This window comes from Salvia splendens, chromosome 16, assembly GCF_004379255.2.
Source record: "Salvia splendens isolate huo1 chromosome 16, SspV2, whole genome shotgun sequence".
Classification (NCBI taxonomy): Eukaryota; Viridiplantae; Streptophyta; class Magnoliopsida; order Lamiales; family Lamiaceae; genus Salvia; species Salvia splendens.
The window spans coordinates 2,886,662-2,912,005 of record NC_056047.1 but is presented as its reverse complement, the minus strand read 5'-3'; the positions used below and the strand labels follow the sequence as shown (position 1 = coordinate 2,912,005).

Sequence of the window (25,344 nt, the reverse complement as noted above, 5' to 3'; positions counted from 1 at the left end):
AAGCAATATTCGTTGACTTGTCTCCAAATGGAATGAGCTTAAAATATACTCCCTCCCCTCCGTCCCATTAAATATGCAACATTTGCTTTTGAGCACGAGATTTTATGTAGTGTTGTTTTGTGAGTTAATGAAGAGAGAGTAAAGTAAGAGAGAAGAAAAAGTAGAGAGAGTATTGTTTCCATTTTTAGAAACGTTTCATTTTTAATAGGACATACCAAAAAGGAAAACATTTCATTTCTAATGGGACAGAGGGAGTACTCCATTTGGCCCTAACAAAAATGATGCTTTTTTTTCATTTTTATAAGTTTGTCGGGATAATGATTATCATTTTTTTAAAATGAAAACACTATTATTTTTATTTTATTTCGATATTCTCACATAACATACAAGTGTATAAAATACTATTATATCCCGAACGAGGTAATCTTCGTTGAAACAGAGGGGGAGAGTAATAGTTGTTGGAGTTTAACTAAATAACCAATTAACAAAGAGGATTGGAACACATTTAGTACATTAATTCTCCAACATTCAACGAGAGTAATTAGTCGTATCCGAAAGCATATGCTATAATTTCAAAATAAGAATATATACTATCTTGGATACAATGTATACGTTCATTTTAATAAAATATTTAATATTAGTAGAGAAGTATCTGCCGAGTAGAATTCGTTAAAGTAATTTTACCTTTACTTTCAATCCTATAATTAAACTAACGATCTGTTACGAAATTTACTCCAATACTCCTCATTAGTCAACTCTTGTGTGCCATTAAAACTAACTATCTATAATTGCAACCTCTCTCATTGAGGAGAGAGAAATTTAGGGAGACAAGATAGGAATAAAGAGTTAGAATAGTGTGAAAATAATGAGGGGAATGAGGTGTATTTATAGGTAATTAAATAAATTTAAAAAAAAAAATGTCCGCCCCCGCAGCGGAAGCGCCGCTCCCTCACCGCCGCGTCCTCGCCGAATACTCGGCGATAGCCCTTCCGCCCCCTCCCATCCGGCGTCTCCGGGGCGGCCAGCGCGCCGCCCCTATTGTGGATGCTCTAATTCAAAGTTCAAACTCAAAGATTTTACAACTAGAGAGATTCTATAATAGGTATGTAGTCAGAATCTAAGAGAGATTCTCAATGAGGTCACTTGGGAAGTCAGTCGGTAAGGCGGTAAGATTCTAATTTGCATTTTATTTCTGTCTAAAACTCATAAGAGCATCCACAGCGGTGAGTGGGCACGTGTCCGTCCGTGCCAGTGGCGCGGCACCGCCTGCTCTCCGCTGCGCTCTTGCCTCTGGCACGGACGTGCTCGATCCTAAAACTCATAAGAGCATCCACAGCGGTGAGTGGGCACGTGTCCGTCCGTCCGTGCCAGCGGCGCGGCACCGCTTGCTCTCCGCTGCGCTCTTGCCTCTGGCGCGGCGCTGCTCGATGCATCGAGCACGTCCGTGCCAGCGAGCAGCTGACGTGGCGCGTTCTGATTGGTCAAAGGTATTTCCGTTGGAAATTCATTTTTTTAAAAATCGAAAATAATACCAAAAATTAAAAAATATATATATATTTTCAGATTCCCAAAAATACGGCCGTTTTTTTTACCGTTTTTCTGGAATTTTTTTTATTTTTTATTCCCAAGATCATCTATAAATACACACATTTATCATTCATTTTTCACATCAAATCATCTCTCATTCATATTTTTTCATACAACTTATCTACATCTTCCTCTCTCACTCAAACCCTCTCAAATGGATTTTACCAATCTCATTGCGGAAGCGGAGCGCGAAGAACAAGAATACTATGAACAATAGCGTGCCGCCTATGAAGCCTATGTCACCGCGAATACCCCCACCCCTCCTTCTCGACCAACTAGATCAACTCGCCGCTACATCCATCGTGACCGGGAGGGAGCCAACGAAAGACTCGTTGCCAACTATTTTTTCGACCAGCCGCGGTTACCGGAAGATAACTTTCAGCGCCATTTTCGAATGTCAAAACGCTTGTTTATGCGTATTGTCAACACATTATCCGTCCGTGTTGAATACTTTCAAACAAGTACAGACGCAACCGGTCGGCAAAATCTCTCGGCGTTGCAGAAGTGTACGTGTGCCATCCGGCAACTTGCTACTGGGTAAACGGCTGACCTCTTCGACGAGTATTTACATGTCAGTGAGTCAACTGGAATCCTTTGTCTTAAAAATTTTTGCGACGGCGTTCGTTCAGCTTTCGGTGAGGAATTCCTCCGGGCACCCACCACCGATGATTGCCAACGGTTGCTTCGTCTTCACGAAACAGTCCATGGTTTTCCCGGTATGCTTGGCAGCATTGACTGCATGCATTGGATGTGGAAGAATTGCCCGACTGCTTGGAGGGGGCAACACTTAAGCGGCCACAAAGGCGGCGGCCCAACACTTATCCTTGAAGCAGTTGCCGACTACCGCCTATGGATTTGGCATGCATATTTTGGTATTACCGGATCCAAACGACTTGAACGTGCTCTATTCTTCACCACTCTTCAATGATGTTTTGAATGGTGTAGCACCGGCGATCGACTTCACCGTCAACGGAAATGCATACCACATGGGTTACTATCTCGCCGATGGTATCTACCCAAGGTGGTCGACTTTCGTGAAGACGCTCAGCAACCCGCCGAGGTATGCATACGACGGTGGGCGAGAGGATCGAAACAAGGAACACAATGCGCGATACCCGAGCCCACATTGAGCTACAAAAAGACCTAATCAAACACATTTGAGCGAAATTCGGCCACGAGTAGTGGGCTTTTTTAACTTTATGAATTTAATTATGTAGTTTTTAATTTTTAGGATTTTAATTATGTACTTTTTAAATTTTAGGATTTTAATTATGTAATTTTTAATTTTTTTGTAATTTGTAATAGTATTCCAGATATTTTTAATGCATTTTAGTTTTGTGGAAATGTTTTTATTTAAATTGAATAATAGAATGGTGGGACCCTTGAGCTTGTCCTTGCGGAAGAGAACGGATGTGGATGTTGTGCTCTTGTCTAAGAGTAGAGAGTAAAAGTGGGTCCGGGCTCACATCTGTGCTCATTGGCAAGAGCACGGATGAGGATGCTCTAAGTATTAGGTAAATTTATTTGTGTTTGATTATGTTAAAATTCGCATATTAATATTTAAGTGTGCCTCACTCACACGAGATTTCAATAGGAGTACTACATTTCAGTACTACTACTAGGGATGTCAATGTAGCCCGTAACCCGTGGGCTGGCCCGAATAGCCCGCCAAATTTATAGGGTTAGGGTTGGAAATTTCTAGCCCGATAAAATCAAAACCCGATTAGCCCGCACCCGATTAACCCGCAACCCATTAGGGCCAGACCCGAAAACCCGATGGGCTGGCCCGAAAACCCGATAACGTTTCTATTATTCTATTTTTTTTACTCCTAATTCGACATTTTATTGATTAATTTTAACTAAAAAATAACTTTCAATTTTATATTATATATACAAATTATATATTGAATTTTTATTAATATAATAATTGATAAATAAATTAAAAACTTCTAATTCACACGAAAAATATTTAAATTTCTAAAACATGCATTAAAATTCTACGAAATATCTGAAATATTAGTATTTGATCATGTTTATGATTGAGTTTAAGCATATATCTCAAATATATCATAATTAAATGTTTTACATTGCATGAATATTAGTAATTTTAATAATTATTTATTGGGTTGATCGCATGTTAATATTATCGGTAGCAACCCGATTAACCCGTTGGGCTAGCCCGAAACCCGAGCTTTTAGGGTTAGGGCTGAGCTTTTATAACCCGAAAGAAATCACAACCCGATTAGCCCGCACCCGATTAACCCGCAACCCGAGTAGGGTTGGCCCGAAACCCGACGGGCCGGCCCGATTGACATCCCTAACTACTACTCCATTTATTTACTCCTCACATTTAAAGATATTCCGATCTGAGACATTTAATTAGTTTGACCCAATTTTCTTTCTTTTATGTTATTGTTCTAAAAAAAATACAAGAACTGCAAAACCTTCAATTCTCTCCCTTTTAATTAATTTATTTATTGGAATCGGATTCTGCTTTCCTTTACATGTATCAAATATGACAGTTTATTCTCATTTGAAATATATATAGAGATAATTAGTTTCTTGTCGTTGCAAAAAAGGTTTTGATTTATGCTTTGTTATCTTGAAAAAAAGTTATTCCTTCAAAAAAAACAATCCGTACCACTTAGGATAAAAACATCACCTTTACTTTGGTCATTTTCACCCTTCAATGCATAGATTTCTTTTATTTTGATCATTTCAATTAAATACATATATATTTATAGGGTTTTAATCTCATACAAAACTAGATTTAAATATAAAAATGCAGAACAAAATCATACGGAAAACATTTTTAGGTCATGTTAATAAAGGATGACATAAAATGATCTAAAAATGACATCAAATCAAAATTTTATAAAATAACCTAAAACTGATTAATAATAACTTTTCATATTTTTAGTTAATTATTGACTATTAGATCATCTAATCCTAGAACCAAGATTTGGGCTGCATTTCTTAATTTAGATGCATTCTTATTTGAATCATCTCCTATGTACAAATTCATAAATTCAATGTATTCAATTCATTGTCCTAAAACCTTCTATATATGTATAGCATTGATTACGAATTCATGACCAAAAAATTTATGAATGAGATTGATAAATCTTATGTCGGCATATGAATATGGCATCGATCATTTTATTCCAATACAAAAAGAACTTAAGAACTTTCGTATATACCATAAACACCCTCCAAGCATGCTTGGACATAAATCAAGAATTCACCAAAATATAACAAGAAAATGATCAACCTTTCATTAGATATCAATCTGTATATGAAGATACAAAACATCCTCAAATGAAATGAAATAATTGGCAAAGCAATACAAAAGATATAAAACTAGTCAAATATTTCAACACTCCTTGACAAATGCATGGTGAATCTTGAGACCTCCCTTCCACTTCCCACTCCAAACCTCATACAACCCGAAGCTGAGCTTCCCATCGTCCGAACCTTCGATTTGATGATCGGAGCCTTTCATCATTAATCTCCCTTTAATCTCAAACTGCCCTTTCTGATTAGGGTTAATCATAATCTTAGTCCACGTCGCCTTCTCTTCATTCCCTCTTAATCATGATATAAATCGGATATTTTCCCACCCAAATGCATCCGGATTCAACGACACGCTAAACCCTACTTCATAGCTCTTTCCCGCCTTCGTTCCCACCACGCCGCCAGTCACCTCCAGCCAGCTCACTTGACAAAGCTCCGCCGCCAAATCACTACACCACCACCACCAAAAAAAACATTATTTTTTTAAAAATAGTTTCTATTTTGTAGTATGATAGTATGAGAAAAAAAAAATAAACTCACGTGTTTTTGTGTACGTTCCAATAGCGAGTGTCGTTTCCCCATACGATGTTGAAGTTTTTAGGATAAATCTTCATTCCTTGAGCAACCTACAAGCATCAAGATTTATGCACACACAGAAAATTGAAATAATAAAGAATGTGTAGAATGTGTTTGTACCTTGGTGAATTTAAGTGAAGAATTTCCAGAATGGTGAGGGGTGGTGTTGGAGGCCATTTCTAACTTGAAACAAACTAATTATCAGAAGAAAGAGATGAAGAAAAGGATGTTGCTTATGAGTTAAAGAGTTGTGAATTTGATTGTTTGGTATGGATTTGGTTGGTGTCCCTCATATTTATACGTATAGGGAAGTCTTATAAGACAAGGAATATCTTTTAGTTCTGAAAATTGGTTGGGAAATAACGGCGAAAGGCAATGAAAAAGGAATAAATTGTGCGTGTGAATTGATAATTACTACTATCTCTTAGCATCCAAAGTTGGACTACTTTACTTTACATTTCCAGCTAAATACATGTATGTCATTAGGTACGTAAACATGTAGATGCCAACAAGTGGCATTTTATTTTATAGAAACGGCTGGAATCTGTTAAGATATTTCATTTCCTAATGAAATACTGTGTTTAAGTAGGATGACAAAATGTAGACGGTAGATAAGGCATTTTTCTTCTAACTTATGGATCGAATTGAGGTTCAAGTTAATTTGGTCCGGCTTTGAGCATTTCCAACCATTTACACTAAACTCAAACCCATTTTAGGGTAAATGTCACATCAAATATGATTTTACTCCAACTATTTACCCTAAACTTAAACTTAAAAGAATATTATCTACATTATGCCTTTTTTACTCACAAAATATGAAAAGCTTTTGGATTTGAGTTTAGTGTAAACCTAAAGATAGGTATTTTTTTCCAAAAAACCAAAAATGGGATTGGTTTTGGAGTACTATTGGAGCTAATTACCTTTTACATTTTAGGTTTTAGTGTACCCTTGGAGATGGTCTTAGTAACGAAATTTGAGTTTAGTCAATGACCGCGGGTGGATCCAGCATAGAAGAGAAGAATCTTGGATTCACCACGACCAATGACTCGGTATATGTGGATATATGCATATATATAGAATCAACATAGAGATTCGACATTTAGATGGTATTTATCCGTTTCTTAAAAATATAAACTCTTTTCATTTTAATCCATTTTCAAAATATAGAAACTTTCTATTTGAGTTTCTCTCTGTGAGGTGGGTATACACTTTTTTTTTCTATCTCTCTCTTAATTTACTAATTTTGTATTAAAACTCATATCATTTTCAAAATATAGAAACTTTCTATTTGAGTTTCTCTCTGTGAGGAAGTACTATCAAATCTCGTATGTGTATCTCAATTATACTGTAATTGTGATTTTTGCAAACTCTGAAAAGATGTGTAAAAAGGGTGTTATTTATAAGAAAGGTAAAAAAGAGTAATGAAATCTGCTAAAATGCATTCAAATCGTCCAAATTTTCACTGTACATGATAACAATTGAGTTCTGTAAAGCTTGGGTCCACAAAATAAACTAACAAACTGAATCATCACGTTTAAATCAAATTGTCAGCCCGGACATTTAAAATCTGTATAAATTATGGAGTAAATAAAATTACACAAATCGCTATCATCATACAACTTTATAGTTAAAGGAATCTCCTACTCCAACTGTCGGCCTTCCAAAACTACGAGCAAAATGTAAGGATAATTTTAAATACACAGCGGGAATCCTGTAGTTGGAAGAGGAGACGGAATGAGATTTTCGAACAGAGGATCTCCTCGTCTCAACCCCACCACCAACAAACCCCCACACATTCATCTCCTACACACACACAGCCTATAGATGCTGATTATAGTATTTTGATCAAAGTAGCTTCATCCATTGCATCAAGTCACAAGTATTTCTACACAAGATAAACAATTTAAGATATGCTTCAAAGGAATTGAGAATAAATAAACGTAGTGGAGCAGTAAGCTTAATGCATCTATACTAAAGAGCCGGCCACTATTTCTTCTAGAGCTATAAACCGCAGACTTCGACTACTTTCCATTCAAATTTTCGCGCTAGTAGGTCCACTTGTCTTACTGGTGGAAAGCATAACTTAAAACACTTATTTATTCAAAAAGCAAAAGAAAAAGAAAGAGAATCAAGCCATACTTAACAGAGAAATTATTGATGGAGAATCATATTGTGTATATTGTAAGACATAGACAAATTGAAAGCACATACCTGCCTAGTCAAGTTGTCACCATAATCTATATTTAGCTAAGAAAAATCAAACCAGCTCCTAGTCAATGCACGCGGATTCCAGATCTTCAGCAGTTACAGTTTGATGCAGCTGCAGTTTACAAAGAGAATCCTTTAGTCATGGAAGCCAGAAATGTTTAACCTCTTCAAACTTTCATGCTGCATCAAGAACCACATAATCAAACGCAAACTTACAGCATTGGCAGCGGTGAACCAATGAAAGGCGCGCAAGAATGCATCATCTTTTGAGGGGATCGCGTCATGATTCCAGATCGTGATATCTTCAAAAGTCGCAGCTGTCTCCCAGCAGTGCAAATTCGTGCCATCATTCCCTTGATCATGACCTTTCTTTCCTAGGATGAAGCCTAGAAAGAATAATAGAGTTATAGCACAATTGTTTCAAATTAATGTGATAAAATGTTTGGACGTTTGTGATCATATTTGATTACGGCGGAATCCTATTGGAACTTTTTTGCTGCACTACAGATTATACATCACTAGAAATCTGATATTGTTCCAATGTGAAGTCAAAAAGAAGAATCAAAGCACAAAAGCCAAAATTAGGCAATCATTGCTAAATATATGCAGATACAAATGACAGAGAACGCACAATTTATGCCCAATTATGCAGAATTTGTAGCGTTAAAATTAGGTCATATTTTAAAACTCAATCCACCAAATATTAACCATTTCTTCACAGAACCACACCTAATAAAAAATGGCGGAAATCTGAGGCTAAGAGAAGGCAATCACGGTTACCAGAATAGCCACTTGGAAGAGCAACAGTGGTTCCGTGCAATTTCCTCCCTCGGAAGTGCGCTTCTTCCACTTTTAGCCCATCTACCTCCATTTCTACAATTGAAGCATTTTGTGCTCAGTGCATATACATCAGTTGTACATTAGCATAGTTGTACATTTACGGAATTTTGTACCAGTGGGTTTGGGCTTGAAGTAGTGAGAGACAGGGGTGGGGCCATCGTGCTTGATGCAGCACGGCAGCTGATGCACCTTCCCCGTCAGGTTCGCCGCGGCACCGCCTCTGCTCAGATCGACGGCGATCGGCGCCACCATCTCCGATGATCGTTCATCTTTGCCGTCCATCGAAGAGCAAAAGGAAACAACGATCGCTTTCACTCTACACTATCGTTAAAAAAACCCTAAAGCCCCTTTTGTTTCCCGCGCTTTTCAGTTTCGTTCTAATTTACATGAATTAGTTGGAATTACTCTTAAAATTTAGGTTATTTTTCCTAAAATTACAAAGTTGTTAAAAATTGATTTTTGACGGTGTTTTCAGGAATTTGGGCAAAACCGTTGGTGTACCTGATCATTAGAATCAATAAGCCAGTTACGATTACGCCAATCCAAGCCAAAACAGGAGGATCAACAGCCGTAATTTAAAATGCTAAGAGCATCTCCAATGGCGGACGTCCGGTCGGACGTCCGCGACGGGCGACCGGAACGTCCGCCATTGTGGCGTCGAAGGTCGGATACGGACGTCCCGTGAGGACGTCGGGTGTCCTCGAACGTGCGGGCGACGGGCGGGCGGACGTCCGCCATTGTGGAGTGGGACGTCTGGTAATTAATTTTTTTTTAAACTCTATATATACGGCTCGTTGAACTTCATTTCATTCGCACCACTTGTGTTAACACGGCAGTGGAGCGGGCATTTGGTGTGCTCCAGAGTCGATGGGCGGTAGTCAAGGGTCCTGCACGGCAGTGGTATATTCCCAATATCGGCGATGTCATGTACGCATGTATCATAATGCAAACATGATTGTCAAAAATGAAGGTGCGGAACTGACTCAGTGGACCAATGAAGATGATACGGGTGCAGGTCCAAGTCACGGCGTGGCCACCGCGAATGTGAATATGGGGTACCTCATGGAGATGTCGAGCGGATGCGTGCATTTGCGGACATGCGGCAAGCAGATACCCATGTTCGACTTCAGAACAATATTATCGAAGAGGTTTGGACGCGGAAGGGTTGACGTTGATGTTAGTACTTTTTTTTGTTTTATTACTATGTAATTTTTTTTTCAAATCATGTACTCCCTCCGTCCCACATAATTTGACCCAGCTTTCCATTTTGGGCCGTCCCACATAATTTGACCTATTTCACTTTTACCATTTTTGGTAGTGGGCCCCACATTCCACTAACTCATTCCTACTCACATTTAATTATAAAACTAATATATAAAAGTGGGACCCACATTCTTCTAACTTTTTCAACTCACTTTTCATTACATTTCTTAAAACTCGTGCCCGGTCAAAATGTCCCAAATTATGTGGGACGGAGGGAGTATGTTTTTTTAAATGAAGTTGTTAATTTTTTCCGTTCGTATTCGTGTTGAAATTTTATTTCCGTAAACGTAAATTATTTTATTTGTGAATTTGTGATTTTTTTTATTGCGGGAAGTCCTAGTGGAAAGGGCGATGGGAAGGGCGGATTGTGAAGGGGATGTCCTAGTGACGTGGCAGTGGGATGGGAAGTCCTAGTGACGTGGGGGGATGTGTTTTCGGGATGTCCTAGTGGATGTCCGAGTGGGACATCTGCCCACTGAAGATGCTCTAAACATATACTCCGTAAATACATACATGTATATATAGATAGGGTTACAAATTACAACATTGACTGCTTGTTTGTCCAGGGCAATAAATACTAGTACTACCATTACACAATGAATCTGCACTAAAACAACATACAATACCAATTGTCTCTACAAAACAATCTCAGGAGCATCAATTCTCAGAATCAGTCAAAACAGGGCTATCCAATTCCTCCATTTGTGCAGAAGCAAATGACTCGTCACTCTCCACTGACGACAGCGACGAGGGCGAATCGTCTGAGTCCGAGACGACTTCGTCATCCATGATGATGTGCTCGTCGTCTTCCTCATCATCAACCTCCGACACATCCGAGCCAGAACCCCCCATCAGAAGCTTATTTATCGCGCCTTTTGCAGTTTCCACAAACCATTCATCCTCGGGAACGGAGCTGTCGGAAGCAAAGATTTTTCAGCACCTGAAATATAAAGTATAGACTAGTGACCAAAGTTTTGAGGAAAAACCATTACCTCTGTGGATCTACTCCTCTAGCAGCGAATGCCTTGACAGCACGGGCAATTATGTCTGACGATATCTTGTTGAGGTGTCGAGATGGATAGCCAGCAAACCGCGCAATCTCAACAGTGAAGTGCATATCGAGTATCAACTGCAGTGGAGACGTAATAATGTTATTAATCACAGTTCAATTAGCACATCAAACTATGCTTCATAGACGGGAAGATTTGTTGTTGCTAAATCAGTAAAGGGGTGTTTAGAACCCGAACCTGCTGCAAACCAACTGGGCGAAGAGGAGCTGACTCGTTCTCCAGAACTCCCCAGAATTCCTCCTCATTCGACAACCACATCACCACGGTTTCTGTCAACCTAGCCAGTAGAACCTTCTGTATCTTCTCTTTTCCTAACAGAACGTCTCCTGCCACCGCGGCCAGTTGCTGCAGCTTCCCGAATAATGCCTGTGGATATAGCATTACAGACCACATTGCAGACAAAAAAGGTAGCTTGTGAAATTACCAGTTTGAAAGGGCACGATTGAACCCGACCAGATCAAATATTTTTCAAATTGGAGGAAGATGGTTACCTGGAATGGCAAAGAAGGAAGAGGATCGGAGTTCCAGAGTAAATCTTTTCCTTTTCCACCAATATATATCTGCGCTTCTAATCTGGTCTCGCCCTCTCTTGAATAAATGAAACTTAAAACATATTGTCGACAGAAATGATCCCTTAGATTGTCGAGAGATTGTTGAAGCTGACGCCTCCATTCTTTAGGATCGATAGTACTGTTAATAGGAGTCATAGCATTCTCTGTTAGACCATCTCCTGATTCTTTGCTTTCACTCAATACATTCCAGATTCTCGACACTACCATAGGCAATAACTCTTCGACAATTGTAAATGCAGTTCCCAATAAAGCAAGCTGCTGAGAGTCTGTCTCCGCGTTGAAAGGCACGTGTTCCTTTAGGTCAGACAAATTGTCATCTTCAGTTGTACCGGTTAAGGATTTAATCAAGACTTCAACATACTTGTCAAAAAGCTCTGATATACGCGTCAGTATGTTTCCTCCAAAGTGCAGGATGACCAATCGAGTTAGCTGCTCGGCTATCTCCTGGACACAGACGAGTAAATGGTTTGGTTAGATCTCGTGAATGTAATATTTTAAATAAGTTCCTCAAATGTTACTTTACTTTACTACAACATAGTGTCGGTGCTCTTATGACTTGTGCAGAAGGTTGAAAGATTCAATGAGAATTAGACAGTAACTCACCTTGACAGCAAAAATGAATCTCATCCCGCAATCAACAAGCAGACGATCAGATGAAGTTGCGAATGTAGAAAGAGGAGATGCCAAACGAGGTGATAGAGGCATGCTTTCATCAGTTCCGACCAAATCAAGAGCCAATTTTCTAGCCCTTCGGAAGTTTAACTCAAGCACCTCTTCAACGTAAGGTTGCAAGAGCACGAGAAGTAGCTTCGTTAGCTTCAGATCCTGCTTTTCCAAATCGGAGGAGTGGTTAAGACTAGCCTGAACAAACACACTAGCCGCACGCAAAGCAGAAGATGTCTCAGAAGGAGGCGCGTTTTCCTTGACCAATCGGACCAACGATTCTATCTCCCATTCTGCCCATTGAACTATTTTGTTACTATAAAGAGGGTTATCGCCAAACATCTGGCCGGAATCTTTGTTTGCCAATGAAATCATAGAGAAGACGAGATTAGACAGAGTGGCAGAATACGTTTCCGGATAGCAAGGGCACAGTGCAAGAAAATCTTCTATGCTTCTCTGGAGACGAGAACCGTAAGATTTCAAAAATATTTGATGTGCCAAGGGGCCCTTCCCAAGCTTCAATAAACTGGACAACACCTTCCTCAGTTCTAGAATACCAACTGAGGGCTGTCGGCTAATCTCAACGAGCTGGTTTTCAAGCATGGCTTTTCTCTTCGAGAGGGCAGACTTGAAAGAGGAGCTTTCATCAGTTGTACTATCCCCCGTCCCTTTCAGCTCGGGGCAAGTTCGCTCTTCTGTATCAATTGCATCTATTGCTTCTTCTATTTTATGCTCTGCCAGTAGAACATCCACATGCTCCAAAAACAGCATTCGTCGATCTTCCACTTCAGTTGAGAATATTCCATCAGTTTCATTAGTTAGAGGGTCCTCAGCCTCCGAGACATCTCCACCAGCTCCACTCCATTCTTCCAATTCACGAGACACGCCACTCATTAAATCCTGGATAAGAATCCCATGGGAAGAGATATGCTTTTGGAGCTCATTTAACTCATGCTTCATTTCAACCACTTCATCAGATAACCTACAATTACCAAAAAAAGATGTTTGCACAAAGGCATACACTCGGATAACTGCTTTAGGTCAAAGAGACTAAATCGGAACCAAATCTTCTTATCAGAAAGTGATGAGTTTAAGCCAATTCAGCTTATTCCTATGTAAAATTTATGGTATTAAGAAGCTTACATTAAATACCATTCAAGATTGCAATACACTTTTTCTTATAAATCTTTAGACATGCATGTGCAAAATATAGCGGATTATACGAGCAAAATCAACATAACATCGTTCACAATATAGCCATAATACGAGCAGAAATCAAGCCGTTTCACTCACCTTAAAAAGGCCAAATACTTTGTTCGAGTATTGCTGCACAAGTTCTCAACTGCATCTTTCAAATCCAATAGCTCAAAACAGATCTTTCTGATTCCCTGCATCAATTTAAGTTGCAAATTGTCACAAAAAAGGAGAGGATTAAGTATTTACATTCACTCTTAAGCAGACTCAGAAGATCATGAAGCATTAAACACAAACAAAACAACTAGAAAAATAATCTCTAACAAAAAAAAAGTTGAAATCTCAGTAGTAAACATAACAAATTTTTGTCTGCATTTCTGATTTGAATGGATAATGTTCCCACAAAATTCCAACATAAATGCATCTAAATAGAAGCAATCCCCCAAAACCTGAGGGCAAGAGAAGAAATAACACATTCCAAATTGATCTAGAAAATCAGGAGAAAAGGGAAGCAATTCAACAGAAAGAACTAAAAACAGCTTAAAAAGTAAATCAAGTAAAAAAATACAACCAGGAACATTAAAAGCATCCTTGACTCAAGTAATTCGCAGAGAAAAATTTCCCAAAATCTCATTTTTCCGTAGTTCATCAGCTCAAGTCAAATTCAAACAGATTCAGCTAAGAAAAAAGACATTAGAGCAACTTCTCAAATCATGAAGGGAGGGAGATCCAAATTGTGCCTCAAAATTACAACATCTTATCCTCGAACCTTTTCAGTTTTGGACTGATGGACAGTGTCGATCTTGGACTGAGGCGTGACGCTTTCCATGGAGGGGAAATCATCTTCCTCTTCGCTGCTTTCCACCATTTTCATCCTCTCTTTATTCCGCTCTTCGCGGAGAAGTTACAGAGAACTGAACTGCAGAGAGAATCGAAGCAATGCCCTGAAAATCAAGTGGAGAATCGAGCACTCGGCAGCAGGGTTCTGGTTTTCGCTTTAGCAAAGGTTTTGGGTTTGAAAAAGTAAAGAACACTTTTTACTAATCTCATTTAATTTAATAAACTTTTTGTAAATTTTGATTATGATATGTTAATTATTTTAAATATTGGGGCTTTATTCGGCCTAACAAGACTTGGTAATACTAATTTTTTAGATAACACTTCAAATTTGAATCAAATTGAATGTATAGGAAAAAATATACTCCAAGCTTTAATTCAAAAAAAATTATAGAATGGATAGTGTCCATAATAATTTACTGTATTAGATAAAACTTGGTGATCAATTGAACATAATTGTAGTATAACATACTATCTATCATTATCTACCTGCAAACACATAATCCCAAGATTACTTTTTAAGAGATTTAATAAATATACCAAAGAAAGTTATCTTTCTTAACAGGAAATAAGCATTTCAACCTAATTCGAGGAAAAGGGAATTTTTTTTATACATATATTGATAGGGTTTTGGAAATTTGACCATACTGATGCTTTGAATAGTAAAAGTAGCCTATAGATTGCAAAAAATGGTGAAATAATTAAAATGCTAAATTCAGATGCTACAATGGAGAAAACACTGAACCAAAAAAATAACTAAAAAGGGTACATAAGTCCCATTATAGTAAATATCAAAACATTGATGTTACAAGGTAACAAATGTACTACTGTGATATACCAAATCAAAACTTAGAGAAAACCAACAAAATATAAGTTACAAAAAGAATACTATAAATAACAAAATTTGTTTCACAAGCAAAGAGCAATCATGCATCATTCGCCTTCTCATTTGGCTCAACATTAGCAGAATCGTAAGCAGCGTCTGCAGCAGACGTATCCATGTCATTGAGACCGAGTTCCTCGTTCTGCTCCCACGACCTCTCGTATTCCTCACCTGAACACAAGCACGACGATGTTCAAGTGGCAGGACCAGCACGGGGGGCCGAACATTGCAAGTTTAAAAAAATCTTAAGAAAATGGAAAATGGGGACGAACTTACATGATAACTGAGCGTCGTCCTTCATTTCATCGGTCGCAGGGGCGATGAAAGAATTGGACAGTGCATCGTCAAGAATCAAAGTCCAAGGCTCTTCCAACCTTTTCAGCTGTAAATTACAAACCAAGCAAGTAATCATTCGATATAATCCAACTGAGATCATGATAGAAGTTTGCTACATCATTTCAAGAATCTGCACCTGCTCGATTTTGGCCCGGAATTCTTTCCACTTGCTCCGTTTGTCATCATCCATACTATCGCCAAAAGTGAACCCGTGCACTCTCTCGAGGCCTGCAATTGGGAGTTGAAGATAAGCGTTGAAGCTAGACACGAGATGGTGCATAAGAGGTACGAGAAACTTACTTTCACCGATCTTGGATATCAAGCCTTCAACAGTTGTGATGAGTCCGCCCAATGTGCCACTAGAAAGTTCCAGCTCGAGTTCTGGTATTACCACGGAGGCCGTGTCCGACTACAATGGTGAGGACATAATTAGGAATAGCAATACAAGCAAGCTAACATGAAATAGCCTTTAATGGGATAAATAACTGCTTTTGTACCTTTATCACATCGCGACTAAGATCTCTGGCATTCTTCACATGAACAACTATCTTTTTCCCTTTATCGGGAATAGCACCACCGGGCTTCACCTGCAATGTATAAGATCAAATCATTGGTATGATGATATGAGGACACAGAACAAAGTATGAGGCAGAAACACATTAAGGCATGTAGTGAAACGAACCTCTGAGTTACGGTATCCACAGCCGTCACATGTGGAAGCCATAACAATCACTTCTTGGAAGTAAGGGATATCTGTTTACAGTTAAGCTAATAACTTTGAAATGACAAAAAGGGTTAATCAACTGTCGAAATTAGCACTTCATGTGAGTTGTGACAACACCGAATGCAAAGGATACTCGTCATAAACATGCGACACTCACAGCTGGCGGCACAAGCACCACAAGTGGTAGGAAAAGTCATGACCTGTTATGACAAAGTGTTATGATATTTACTTCAATATTTGGAGTTGATTTGCTAAACGGGAAAATGTACCTCTTCAGGGGCTGAATACCGAAATAAAGCATCTGCTATTTCCGCACTGTTACCCTGTGCAATAGCTCGGCGGCCGCCTATCGCTCCAACCGAGCCGTGTGGTTCCTCTTGTGTTACAGAAACACTGCTTGAGCCGTCTAAGTTATTTTCAACACCGGGTTCTCGTTCTGACGGGTCTGCAACATACCCTAAGGCCGCTTGTTGTTCTGGCGTTCGCTCATAGAACTTGATAGTCAAATATGGATCTGAAGATGGAGCGAACCTACACAGATTGCATCGTCACAATTGAAAAACACTTATTCTAACACACAAAACGACATTTGAGATTCATTTGAAAGAGTTAATTTTATGTTTCACTTTCATATATTGCATTTAGAATTAGAGGATCTCTTACGGATTCTCAATAAAGCTGTTTCCTGCAGGATCGTCGAGGGTGAACGTAAAGTGTGACTCGCCGGATGCACAAGCTCTCAGTTTCACTAAGAACCTATCAATTGCTTCGGCTGTCACAGGATCGACTCTCTAAACAGAAGGCATTTATAATTATTAGGACGATGATAGCATCTCACAGTAAGCAAGCAAACATGATCAAGCTTTACCTTCCGCTCTTCCTGAAGGGTCTCCAACCCCTCGATAGCTCTGACCAGTATCCCTTCTACCTATACATGCATTGGGGAATATTACAAAATAAGCAAAAATGATGTATGCTGATTTCGAAATATGGGAGAACCAAACGAAAGGAACTTTCACAGTGCATTCCCAAGTGATAAAAAAAGAGAGATACCAAAAGCATACCGTTGACAAAGAACCACGCTGAGCCTCTGGAGGAATCTCAAATTCCAACTCAGGGATCTGCAGAATCAACATGAGAATGAGATAAAATAGAAAAGCATCTTCAATTAGAAGAACTAAATAAGGAAATAGAAGATGTCGTCAGTGATGTATTGTGGTAATGACGAATAGAATTTAAATGCACAACACACGCCGAGTAACTTCATACATGATAATGTATCCATGCATCTCGCAAGAGACAGCAAAGTAAAAAAGAAAACTACCTTTATTGTGGCAGTCTCTGATTTCACCACTTGACGATTGAACATCTGCATATAAAGACATGCGTTATCATTTATAGTTGAAGGTCAAAGATTTTGTGGTTAGTATCCAATCAAAAACAATGATCAAACATCAGAAAATTGCATAACAACGAACTTCGTAGAAAGAAGTCAGAGCATTTCAAAATGGTCACATTCCGCCGTTTAAATAGTATAAATCTCAAATCCAACTATTCGAGATTACAACCTTTTTATCACCTGATGGAACATCCAGTACGTAGTGGCAGCCTTTAGGTTGGATTTCACCGGCAAATTGAACAAAATTATTCCTTGAGATAAAAGACACAAAAGGGAATAAGCATCAACAAATGAAGAAACTCAGAAGATAATATCAGCCAGTGCCCTTCTAGATTGAATTACCTCTCACCACAATGTGGACATTCAAAGGCTGATAGCAATATCTGCAACACAAGATGTAAAAAAAGGAGAAGAAAAAACTTAGCATATGGAGTAATATAGATAGTCGTCCAAACATACTACATGCACACATCTCTGATATAGTAGAAAAATCAGACCAAGATAGCACAACGAATAAAGGGAGTTCACCTTTCTAAAATGAGGAATTACAGTTAGCAAGAACCGAGTCGTCCCCTGCAGAAAAGTACTTCATCAGAGAAAATGAAAAACATGAAAAGGTAAACAGTCACATTGCCTAAGGATCACTTACTCAAGTATATAAAAAGGTAATTAACTCTTAAACATTAAGAGCCTCAGACAAATAAAGAACCAAAAACCAACTACGCTTCTCATGAAATCAATTAAAGGACTAATGCTCTAAAGCTTGATTATTTGCAGTAAGTTTCCAAAAGCAATCAATAAAAAAACATAAGAACTCAAACAACAAGCAAGAAGAGAGCTTGAACCTATCAAATCAATGCAAAAAAAAAAGAAAAGATAAATAGCTAAAATCATAAATTAGCTAGGACCCTAAAGATATAGTCTTGACAAATCAACCTACATGTTTGTGCGCCTTCCCCACAGTCTAAACAAGCAAGACATAATAAATCAAAATAAAATTTAAAAAACAAATCTTGCAACCCGCAGCACAAACCCTAGAGAAAAACCCAGATAATATATTGAAGAATCGCCAGCAAATGCATAATGAACAACACGATAATTCCGAAAAGCGATGGTTTTAAACAAGCCAATGCAGTAAAATAACAATGAATTTGATGAAATCGAACAAAGCATACGTTTTCACGGCAGCGCATGCAGAGGCTCTCGACTTCGTAGAGAGGGGCGTTGAAATCATCGGCCGAAATTGCCTCCACCACAGAGCCTACGTCGACGATTTGTGGCGGGTTGGTCTCCATTGACAGTTATGTATTGCTATTGGAATTTGCTTCTTGAAATCTTTTGCTCAGCCGCTCTTTGGATATAGAGTTAGAGGTGGGAAGGAGGCGGCGAGGTTGAAGAACGTATTTTTGAGGGAGTGAGAATCTATAAAGTGAAAGAAGGGTGATTCAGCTTTTTCTAATTTCACCTAATTACACATTTTAATAATTCAATCAACCTTGACATGAAGCCGTCTTAGCTCAGCTGGTAGAGCGCGTGGCTTTTAACCACGTGGTCGTGGGTTCGATTCCCACAGACGGCGTCTTTTTTGTTATTTACTGACATTAATAATCTAGACGGCGCCGTTTTAGAGTTCATTTCGCACTTATAGATAACTCCGATTCCCACAGCGTTACGGACATTATTATTGGATGTGATGTATATATTATGTCTTCTTATATATATCCGTTCCTTGTGATTCATGTTGTAGTATTTAATTTTAATTGGAGGGTAATTGATTTGGATACAAACAATGATATTATGTCTTCTTATATGCATGCTTCATAATTTAGTATAGTAACGATTATTAGCAGTGCACTACAATAAATAAAATAATTTATTTTTACACAGAGAAATAAAAACTAATCCCAAACGAAGTGGAAGAAATGTAACGTTGATGTAAACCATACGCCACCGCGCAACTTAATCCAAGCCAAAAATTTCCAATCTAAATAGTTGAATTAAGATAAAGAAAAAGAAGGTGATCTTTCATAAATAAGTTGAGTTACTATATACGTAAAAAATTGTAGGTAAATAAGTATCTCTTGACTTAATAAGTTTAATTTAGATAATAGACATTTCCGAACAAACAAAAAATTAATGTATTTAAAAGGTCAAAAACTGCATTGTTGATATAGTTCAAACATTTTCAACATGTTGGTCAAATCAAAGATTATTTAAAAAATATTTAAGCATAACTTAAATTACTTACTCCCTCCGTTCCATAGTAATGGAGGCGTTTCTTTTCAACACGGAGATTAAGAAAAATTGTGTTAGGTGAGTTAAGTAAATGGGAGAATAAAGTGGAAAATAAAAAGGTAGAGGGATAAAGAGAGAAAAAAGTAAGAAAGACTAAAGTATGTGTGAAAAAATGTGTTGACTTTACTAAAAAGGAAAATGACTCCATTACTATGGTTCGTACCAAAATGGCAAAATGACTCTATTATTATGAAAAAAGGTGAGTAATACTTACTAAATATTGAACACTAGATAATTTTGAAGAAAATGCAAGTTTGAATATATAAGCAACATTAAATTCCAGAACTTCAAAGTCAAATCTCTCTATTTGTAGTTCAAACCATTTCAACATAATTTTCCGATTTAAGATTTATCTAAAAATATTTAAGCAGCGAAATTAATTATAAATGCTATAATTGTAAAAGTCGAGAAAATCATTTATTGCTTTACCCGCGTCGACGGTCTTGTCTCTCTCTCTCTCTCTCTAAATTTACTTTCCCAAATACAAAAGCAAACGAAAGCGGTAGAGAGAGACAGAGGGGGGAGCAGAAAAGGGGGTTCCACTCGCTTAAGATTCAACTAAAGTGATTCATCTCGAGATCTAGCAAGGAAGGAATTTGTGCGGTCGATTAGAGCCCTAACGCAGCGGTGCGAATTGAATCAGGACTCTGAATACAGTTGAAAATGGGGCAAAACAGCCGGAAGACGCTGATCTACGCGCTGGTGGCGCGCGGGACGCCGCCGGTGGTGCTGGCGGAGTACACGGAGTTCAGCGGGAACTTCAATTCGATAGCGTGTCAGTGCCTCCAGAAGCTTCCAGCCTCCAACAACAAGTTCACCTACAACTGCGACAATCACACCTTCAATTACCTCGTTCATGACGGATTCAGTAAGCCTGATAATCGTTATTTTCAACCTAGTTGATTGATGCGGTTTGGAGTTCTCGTTTATCGTTATTGTCGTATAGCTTTGTTAATTAGTGCTGTTTGGAGTTTTCGTTTATTGTTGTTATCGTATAGCTTATTTGCTTTTATGCGGTTTGTCGTTTTTTTCGGTTTGAATCGGAAGATGCTGGATTTTATTTGTTTTGTTGGAATTGCTACTTGGTTGGATTGATGCGACTGCCTAGTTTATATGCTCATGTGGATTTGTTAGCTGTTGATTCATACAAATACAATGATTTCTATGTTTTATTGATTATATTGCAATCTCCAATAATTTGAGGTGGACTTATGGTTAGTCTTAACTCAATGTCCTGCTGTATATACGACTATATGATTCAGTATCATAATTGATTTTAACTAATTCATGAAATCGATGTGAAAACTTGATCTAACGTAGATCCACCTTTGCCGAAGTGATTGAATCATATGCAATGAGTCGCAATTTCGTTGTTGTATTTTGCTATTAATGCTAATTTGACACCTGATTAATGTTGAACAAGTGCGTTATCAAGCAATCATGTTAAATTTTAGCCCTAACTTGCTAGTTTCTGCTTTCTATGCAGCTTACTGTGTTGTTGCGGAAGAGTCAGCTGGAAGGCAGCTTCCTATGGCTTTTCTAGAACGCATAAAGGATGACTTTGTAGCAAAGTATGGTGGAGGGAAGGCTGCAACAGCTCCTGCAAATGGCCTTAACAAAGAATTTGGGTACATAAATTTCTGATATAACTTGTGCTCTCTGTTTGTTCACTGAATGAATATGTTTATTGAAATTAACGTGGAAATCATGTGTTGCAGACCAAAATTGAAGGAACAAATGCTATACTGCATCGAGCACCCCGAGGAGATTAGCAAATTTGCAAAGGTCAAGGCTCAGGTTTCAGAAGTGAAAGGTGTTATGATGGAAAATATCGAGAAGGTATAAAGACCACTGTTGCATCTTGTACTAGGACTTCTATGCCTGATGTGTTAACTTTGTTCAGGAAACCTGAATTCTAGGTGTTGTATGTTCAATTAATTCATTTTGGTTAGTCCCTCTGACTGAGACATCACTTGGCTCATATGCAGGTGAAACTGTTTCTGTCTGTTTTGGTGTGTTTGTTAAATCGATATGGGACTGCATGCTGAAAGTAGGATAATATAGCATCCTCTACACAAACACACAAAGCATTCTAAAAATTCATATGTTTTGATAGCTCATCCGTTGTGATTGCTTTATTCTTAGCTTTAAGTATGAGTATCAGCCTGTCAGATTATGAATATCATATCTGTTTTAGAGTTTTATCAGTTCCACTTGAACCCGAAAAGGCTGCATCTTCAAAGTAAGATACCATTTCTTCGTAATTTTCTAATGCAGGTTCTAGATCGCGGTGAGAAGATAGAGCTTCTGGTGGATAAGAGTGAAAACCTTCATCATCAGGTATATCTGTATGCAGATACATCTGCACACGCCTTGTGTTTATTGTATCAATGTTTATGCCATTATGTGTTGCTTTCAGCTGCGTGGTACTGGTTGCTTTAAACTTTCGTATGTGACTAATCTCTTACACACAATATCTGTTTCTTTGCCTCATTGCCTAACATATCCGACCATAAAAAAAGTCCATCTCCAATTTTCAGCCCAACACTAATTTTAAAACTCCAAGTTTTCCCACAATCGTAGAACACACCTAGATGCCTTGATACCAATCCCCATGCATTGAATAAAGAAGATTTGAAGTAACATGATTTTAAGTATTTGAGGAATAAAGGCTACAGCAAATAAATAGGAATAAAATCAGCACAAGTGTTGACTATGAATTGATTTGATTATGCATTATGTTTCTCTAATTTAAGTAAGATGTGATTTGAATCAATTGGGAATTGATTGGAATCGAATAGGAGCAAGTTTGGTGGGATTATTATATTGTAAACTCCTATATGAACTATGGAGGTTTTTGTGAAAGGTATCCAGAAAAGATCAATTGTTATCGGTGTATACCGTACGCCTCGGTGAGAGGATTATTTGGCCTCCTAGGAGGATTGTCTCTTTTATTTGTTTCAGTATTTCGAGTCAAGTTATATCCCAATCCAGTTTCTATTCAAACATATTTTCTTCCTGCCTTTACTTCAAATCATGCCTCCTTGTGGCCGCTCTAATGAGTTGTCTTTAATGTATTGCTTCGTTTTTTTTTCTTTTTGGCAAGATAGTCACATCATTTTATTCTTCACTGTGTTTTTGGATCAGGCCCAGGACTTCAGAAACACCGGAACGCAAATCAGGAGAAAAATGTGGTTGCAAAACATGAAGATCAAACTGATCGTTTTGGCGATCATCATTGCGCTGGTCCTCATAATAGTTCTCTCGGTCTGCAAGGGGTTCAAGTGTTGAAAATTCATTCGTTTACTCACTCACCATATCATCTGCAGATCTCGTGTGCTGAACCATCTACGGCAGTCGGGTCATGAAACACTTGTGCATCTTTTGTACGTGTATAAAGCAGTAAAACTATACCATGTTTGCTAGGAGAGGAGACCTCTCTTTTTGATTTAGTTGTGCCGATTTAAATAACAACTATCATCATATATTCTGCTACCCCTAACGCCATTTTTATCTGATATATGTATCCTATTTATGCCTGACTCATGTGTATTGATAACTGTGGCCATTATTGATCGGCTTTATGGTTATAAACTAGAGCGTCTCTCGTTTTGTAAACGATAGATTTGTCCGAAGAGTCCAGGTTCATCTTCGATCCTATGCACGAGCGAGATGGATCGAGATTCGTCTCCCGTCCAATGCATGATACTGAATAAATACGTAAGTTGCATTGAACTTTCAAATTTGCCAGCTTAAAGTTGTTGGAAATATTGCGGCCTTTACACGGGCATCCCCTGCTATTACAAAAGAACAAAAACTGGAAGGTAAATGTAACAATATAAATTACAACGAACGTAAAGAGATGCAAACTATAGTATTCTTCAAGTCGGGTCGAGGTGACCCTCTCTCCGCAAGGCGAAATACGTCCCGGCTAGTGCTCACGGATTGGCGTAATGTCCCCAAAGATTAAACGACTTTCCTCCTATCGAGTTAAAGCACCTCAAACTCGTAGGCTCCGGCGAACTTGAATTGGAAGCAAGAACCGAGCAATGCAATGCTCCTAAGATGTACACTAGAACGTAGAGATTAGAGAGAGTAGAGAGAATATTTGTTGTTGGTGTTCTCATCTCTCAAAACTCCATCTATTTATAGGATATGTGTGCCTATATGAAGAGTCATGGCATTAAGGCATCTCATAATGCATTTGGAGGTTACACAAAATGAAAAGCCAAAGGTTTGGCCAAATCAAAAATTTCCCTCATTTTACACGTTTTTTCCAATAAAAAATATACAAATCCGAAAAACCAAAGTTGTAACTAGTAAGACTCGAATCTTGATTTAACTTACACTGGCAGTATAGTTAAATTAATTGAACAGTATTTTCAAAATAACCATACTCCTAAATTCGGCCCAAATATTGAGTGCAGAGTCCAAATCTGTAGGGCTAGAAGCACATGGATAACTCTAAGCCTTATTTAAATTAAGCCCAATTAAATGTCACAAAATAGTGGGTGAGCAATAATAATTAGTTGGTAGCATGCTGGCCCAATAATGGGTCTGTAGCATGCTATACCAAAAAAAATGCAATCAAAATCTTTAAGCATGCACTTCAACCTAAGTGCAACGAAATGCTAGTTCAATTAGGAGAAAATATGGAGTAGGTATTATAACAATTCTGTATCACTAATCTTAACTCTTAATGCCAATTAATCGTTCCGGTCATTGCTATTGATCTTTTTTTTTTTACTTTCGACATGACAAAACTTTGTCAATCCCAAAGAAATATACATAACGAGCTATTGAATGGCCTGAAGCAGCTCGATTTTGGGTCATTCTTTCATGCCCGGCCGATTTTTGACCCAACCCGATTCGACTATTAGACCGACGTCTCTTTTCAAGCAGCCCTTGCCCTAGTTCAATGCATACTAGCCCTCATTGTCATTAGGAAGACTTCAACTTTTGAATAAATCACATAAAATCTAAATAAAAGTTTCAACATCATCAACAAACTGTAATATTATTTTTCTAGGGTGACCCACAAATAGTGGCATTGGTTGTTAACTTATTATAAGTGGGTGATTGCTGACCAGACCAAGGCAACAAATCTGCTCAAACATGAGGCTATAAATCAAATTATTTTATTTAATCGCAGCCCCAATCAGATAAACATCAAACAAACACATTACCACAGAGTCACAATCAAGTTTGGTTTTCTTTTATTATCAACAAACTTTATTTCAAGATTTTGGGGTTATTTGATTCCACGTTTGTCACTGCTATTTTGTTGCATTCATGGCTGCTTTTTGGATATGTATAGAGTTGGTGACATTTAAGTCAATAATATGAAAACTGACACAAATTAAACGACGGTCCATACACAATAAATTAATCAAGATTTAATTTTTTTAAAACTCTGCAAGATATAAATGCTATTGTAAAAATAATTCATTAACAAGGACAGGTGAGACTCGTTCTTGAAAGTTCAATATCACTATGCAGCTTTAAAGTAAGTTATTTAATTTTTTTTACTAAAGTCAAGAAAAGTATCATTTGTGGGAGTGAGTGACATCAATTATTCGAAGGGGTTGCAACTGTTTAAGAAA

General features: G+C 38.1%; 4 protein-coding genes, 1 non-coding gene and 1 pseudogene across 6 annotated transcripts; 2 read left to right on the top strand and 4 right to left on the bottom strand.

Annotated features, from left to right (window-relative positions):
* Positions 1-4,839: 4,839 nt before the first annotated feature.
* LOC121770992 lies at positions 4,840-6,184 on the bottom strand (annotated as a pseudogene).
* A 692-nt stretch (positions 6,185-6,876) lies between these two features.
* LOC121770767 (ribonuclease H2 subunit C-like) lies at positions 6,877-9,195 on the bottom strand. 2 transcript variants are annotated; one of them, XR_006043849.1, is made up of 5 exons: positions 8,619-9,195; positions 8,446-8,538; positions 7,882-8,051; positions 7,669-7,777; positions 6,877-7,168 (listed from the first exon to the last, which is right to left on the bottom strand). XR_006043849.1 is itself a non-coding variant. In XM_042167540.1 (4 exons), the coding sequence occupies exons 1-4, from the start codon at positions 8,785-8,787 to the stop codon at positions 7,727-7,729; spliced, it is 483 nt and encodes a 160-aa protein (XP_042023474.1). In that variant the 5' UTR covers positions 8,788-9,195; the 3' UTR covers positions 6,877-7,726. The 2 variants fall into 2 exon arrangements, 1 of the variants encoding a protein (XP_042023474.1); XM_042167540.1 differs by having other exon boundaries at positions 6,877-7,777.
* A 1,068-nt stretch (positions 9,196-10,263) lies between these two features.
* Positions 10,264-14,285, bottom strand: LOC121769730 (exocyst complex component EXO84C-like). The gene is made up of 7 exons (XM_042166474.1): positions 14,037-14,285; positions 13,367-13,461; positions 12,014-13,055; positions 11,330-11,854; positions 11,016-11,204; positions 10,761-10,897; positions 10,264-10,681 (listed from the first exon to the last, which is right to left on the bottom strand). The coding sequence occupies exons 1-7, from the start codon at positions 14,139-14,141 to the stop codon at positions 10,426-10,428; spliced, it is 2,349 nt and encodes a 782-aa protein (XP_042022408.1). The 5' UTR covers positions 14,142-14,285; the 3' UTR covers positions 10,264-10,425.
* A 539-nt stretch (positions 14,286-14,824) lies between these two features.
* Positions 14,825-18,865, bottom strand: LOC121772314 (zinc finger protein ZPR1-like). Its single transcript, XM_042169355.1, has 16 exons — positions 18,622-18,865; positions 17,975-18,019; positions 17,789-17,829; positions 17,616-17,697; positions 17,372-17,416; positions 17,112-17,168; positions 16,916-16,975; positions 16,711-16,838; positions 16,317-16,578; positions 16,181-16,247; positions 16,006-16,076; positions 15,821-15,910; positions 15,624-15,732; positions 15,460-15,551; positions 15,264-15,369; positions 14,825-15,158 (listed from the first exon to the last, which is right to left on the bottom strand). Exons 1-16 carry the CDS (start codon positions 18,739-18,741, stop codon positions 15,031-15,033), a joined length of 1,503 nt encoding a protein of 500 aa, XP_042025289.1. The 5' UTR covers positions 18,742-18,865; the 3' UTR covers positions 14,825-15,030.
* An 87-nt stretch (positions 18,866-18,952) lies between these two features.
* TRNAK-UUU lies at positions 18,953-19,025 on the top strand. Its single transcript has one exon. It is a non-coding gene; the product is annotated as a tRNA-Lys (tRNA).
* Positions 19,026-20,165: 1,140 nt separating this feature from the next.
* LOC121772714 (vesicle-associated membrane protein 721-like) lies at positions 20,166-23,280 on the top strand. Its single transcript, XM_042169912.1, has 5 exons — positions 20,166-20,609; positions 21,228-21,369; positions 21,460-21,580; positions 22,019-22,081; positions 22,889-23,280. Exons 1-5 carry the CDS (start codon positions 20,405-20,407, stop codon positions 23,030-23,032), a joined length of 675 nt encoding a protein of 224 aa, XP_042025846.1. The 5' UTR covers positions 20,166-20,404; the 3' UTR covers positions 23,033-23,280.
* The last annotated feature ends 2,064 nt before the right edge of the window (positions 23,281-25,344 follow it).

What these genes read in the sequence shown, in the direction of transcription:
- LOC121770767 (XM_042167540.1), bottom strand. Translation starts at nt 8,787, where the DNA reads ATGGACGGCAAAGATGAACGATCATCGGAGATGGTGGCGCCGATCGCC. An exon ending in CTTCAAGCCCAAACCCACTG is followed by an intron (nt 8,539 to 8,618) that starts GTACAAAATTCC and finishes CTTCAATTGTAG; the next exon opens with AAATGGAGGTAGATGGGCTA. An exon ending in GGTTCACCGCTGCCAATGCT is followed by an intron (nt 7,778 to 7,881) that starts GTAAGTTTGCGT and finishes TGTAAACTGCAG; the next exon opens with CTGCATCAAACTGTAACTGC.
- LOC121769730 (XM_042166474.1), bottom strand. Translation starts at nt 14,141, where the DNA reads ATGAAAATGGTGGAAAGCAGCGAAGAGGAAGATGATTTCCCCTCCATG. An exon ending in GATTCATTTTTGCTGTCAAG is followed by an intron (nt 11,855 to 12,013) that starts GTGAGTTACTGT and finishes GTCTGTGTCCAG; the next exon opens with GAGATAGCCGAGCAGCTAAC. An exon ending in GCCCAGTTGGTTTGCAGCAG is followed by an intron (nt 10,898 to 11,015) that starts GTTCGGGTTCTA and finishes TCTCCACTGCAG; the next exon opens with TTGATACTCGATATGCACTT.
- LOC121772314 (XM_042169355.1), bottom strand. Translation starts at nt 18,741, where the DNA reads ATGGAGACCAACCCGCCACAAATCGTCGACGTAGGCTCTGTGGTGGAG. An exon ending in TAATTCCTCATTTTAGAAAG is followed by an intron (nt 17,830 to 17,974) that starts GTGAACTCCCTT and finishes CTTGTGTTGCAG; the next exon opens with ATATTGCTATCAGCCTTTGA. An exon ending in GTGTCGCATGTTTATGACGA is followed by an intron (nt 16,077 to 16,180) that starts GTATCCTTTGCA and finishes AACTGTAAACAG; the next exon opens with ATATCCCTTACTTCCAAGAA.
- LOC121772714 (XM_042169912.1), top strand. Translation starts at nt 20,405, where the DNA reads ATGGGGCAAAACAGCCGGAAGACGCTGATCTACGCGCTGGTGGCGCGC. An exon ending in TGATGGAAAATATCGAGAAG is followed by an intron (nt 21,581 to 22,018) that starts GTATAAAGACCA and finishes TTTCTAATGCAG; the next exon opens with GTTCTAGATCGCGGTGAGAA. An exon ending in GTGAAAACCTTCATCATCAG is followed by an intron (nt 22,082 to 22,888) that starts GTATATCTGTAT and finishes TTTTTGGATCAG; the next exon opens with GCCCAGGACTTCAGAAACAC.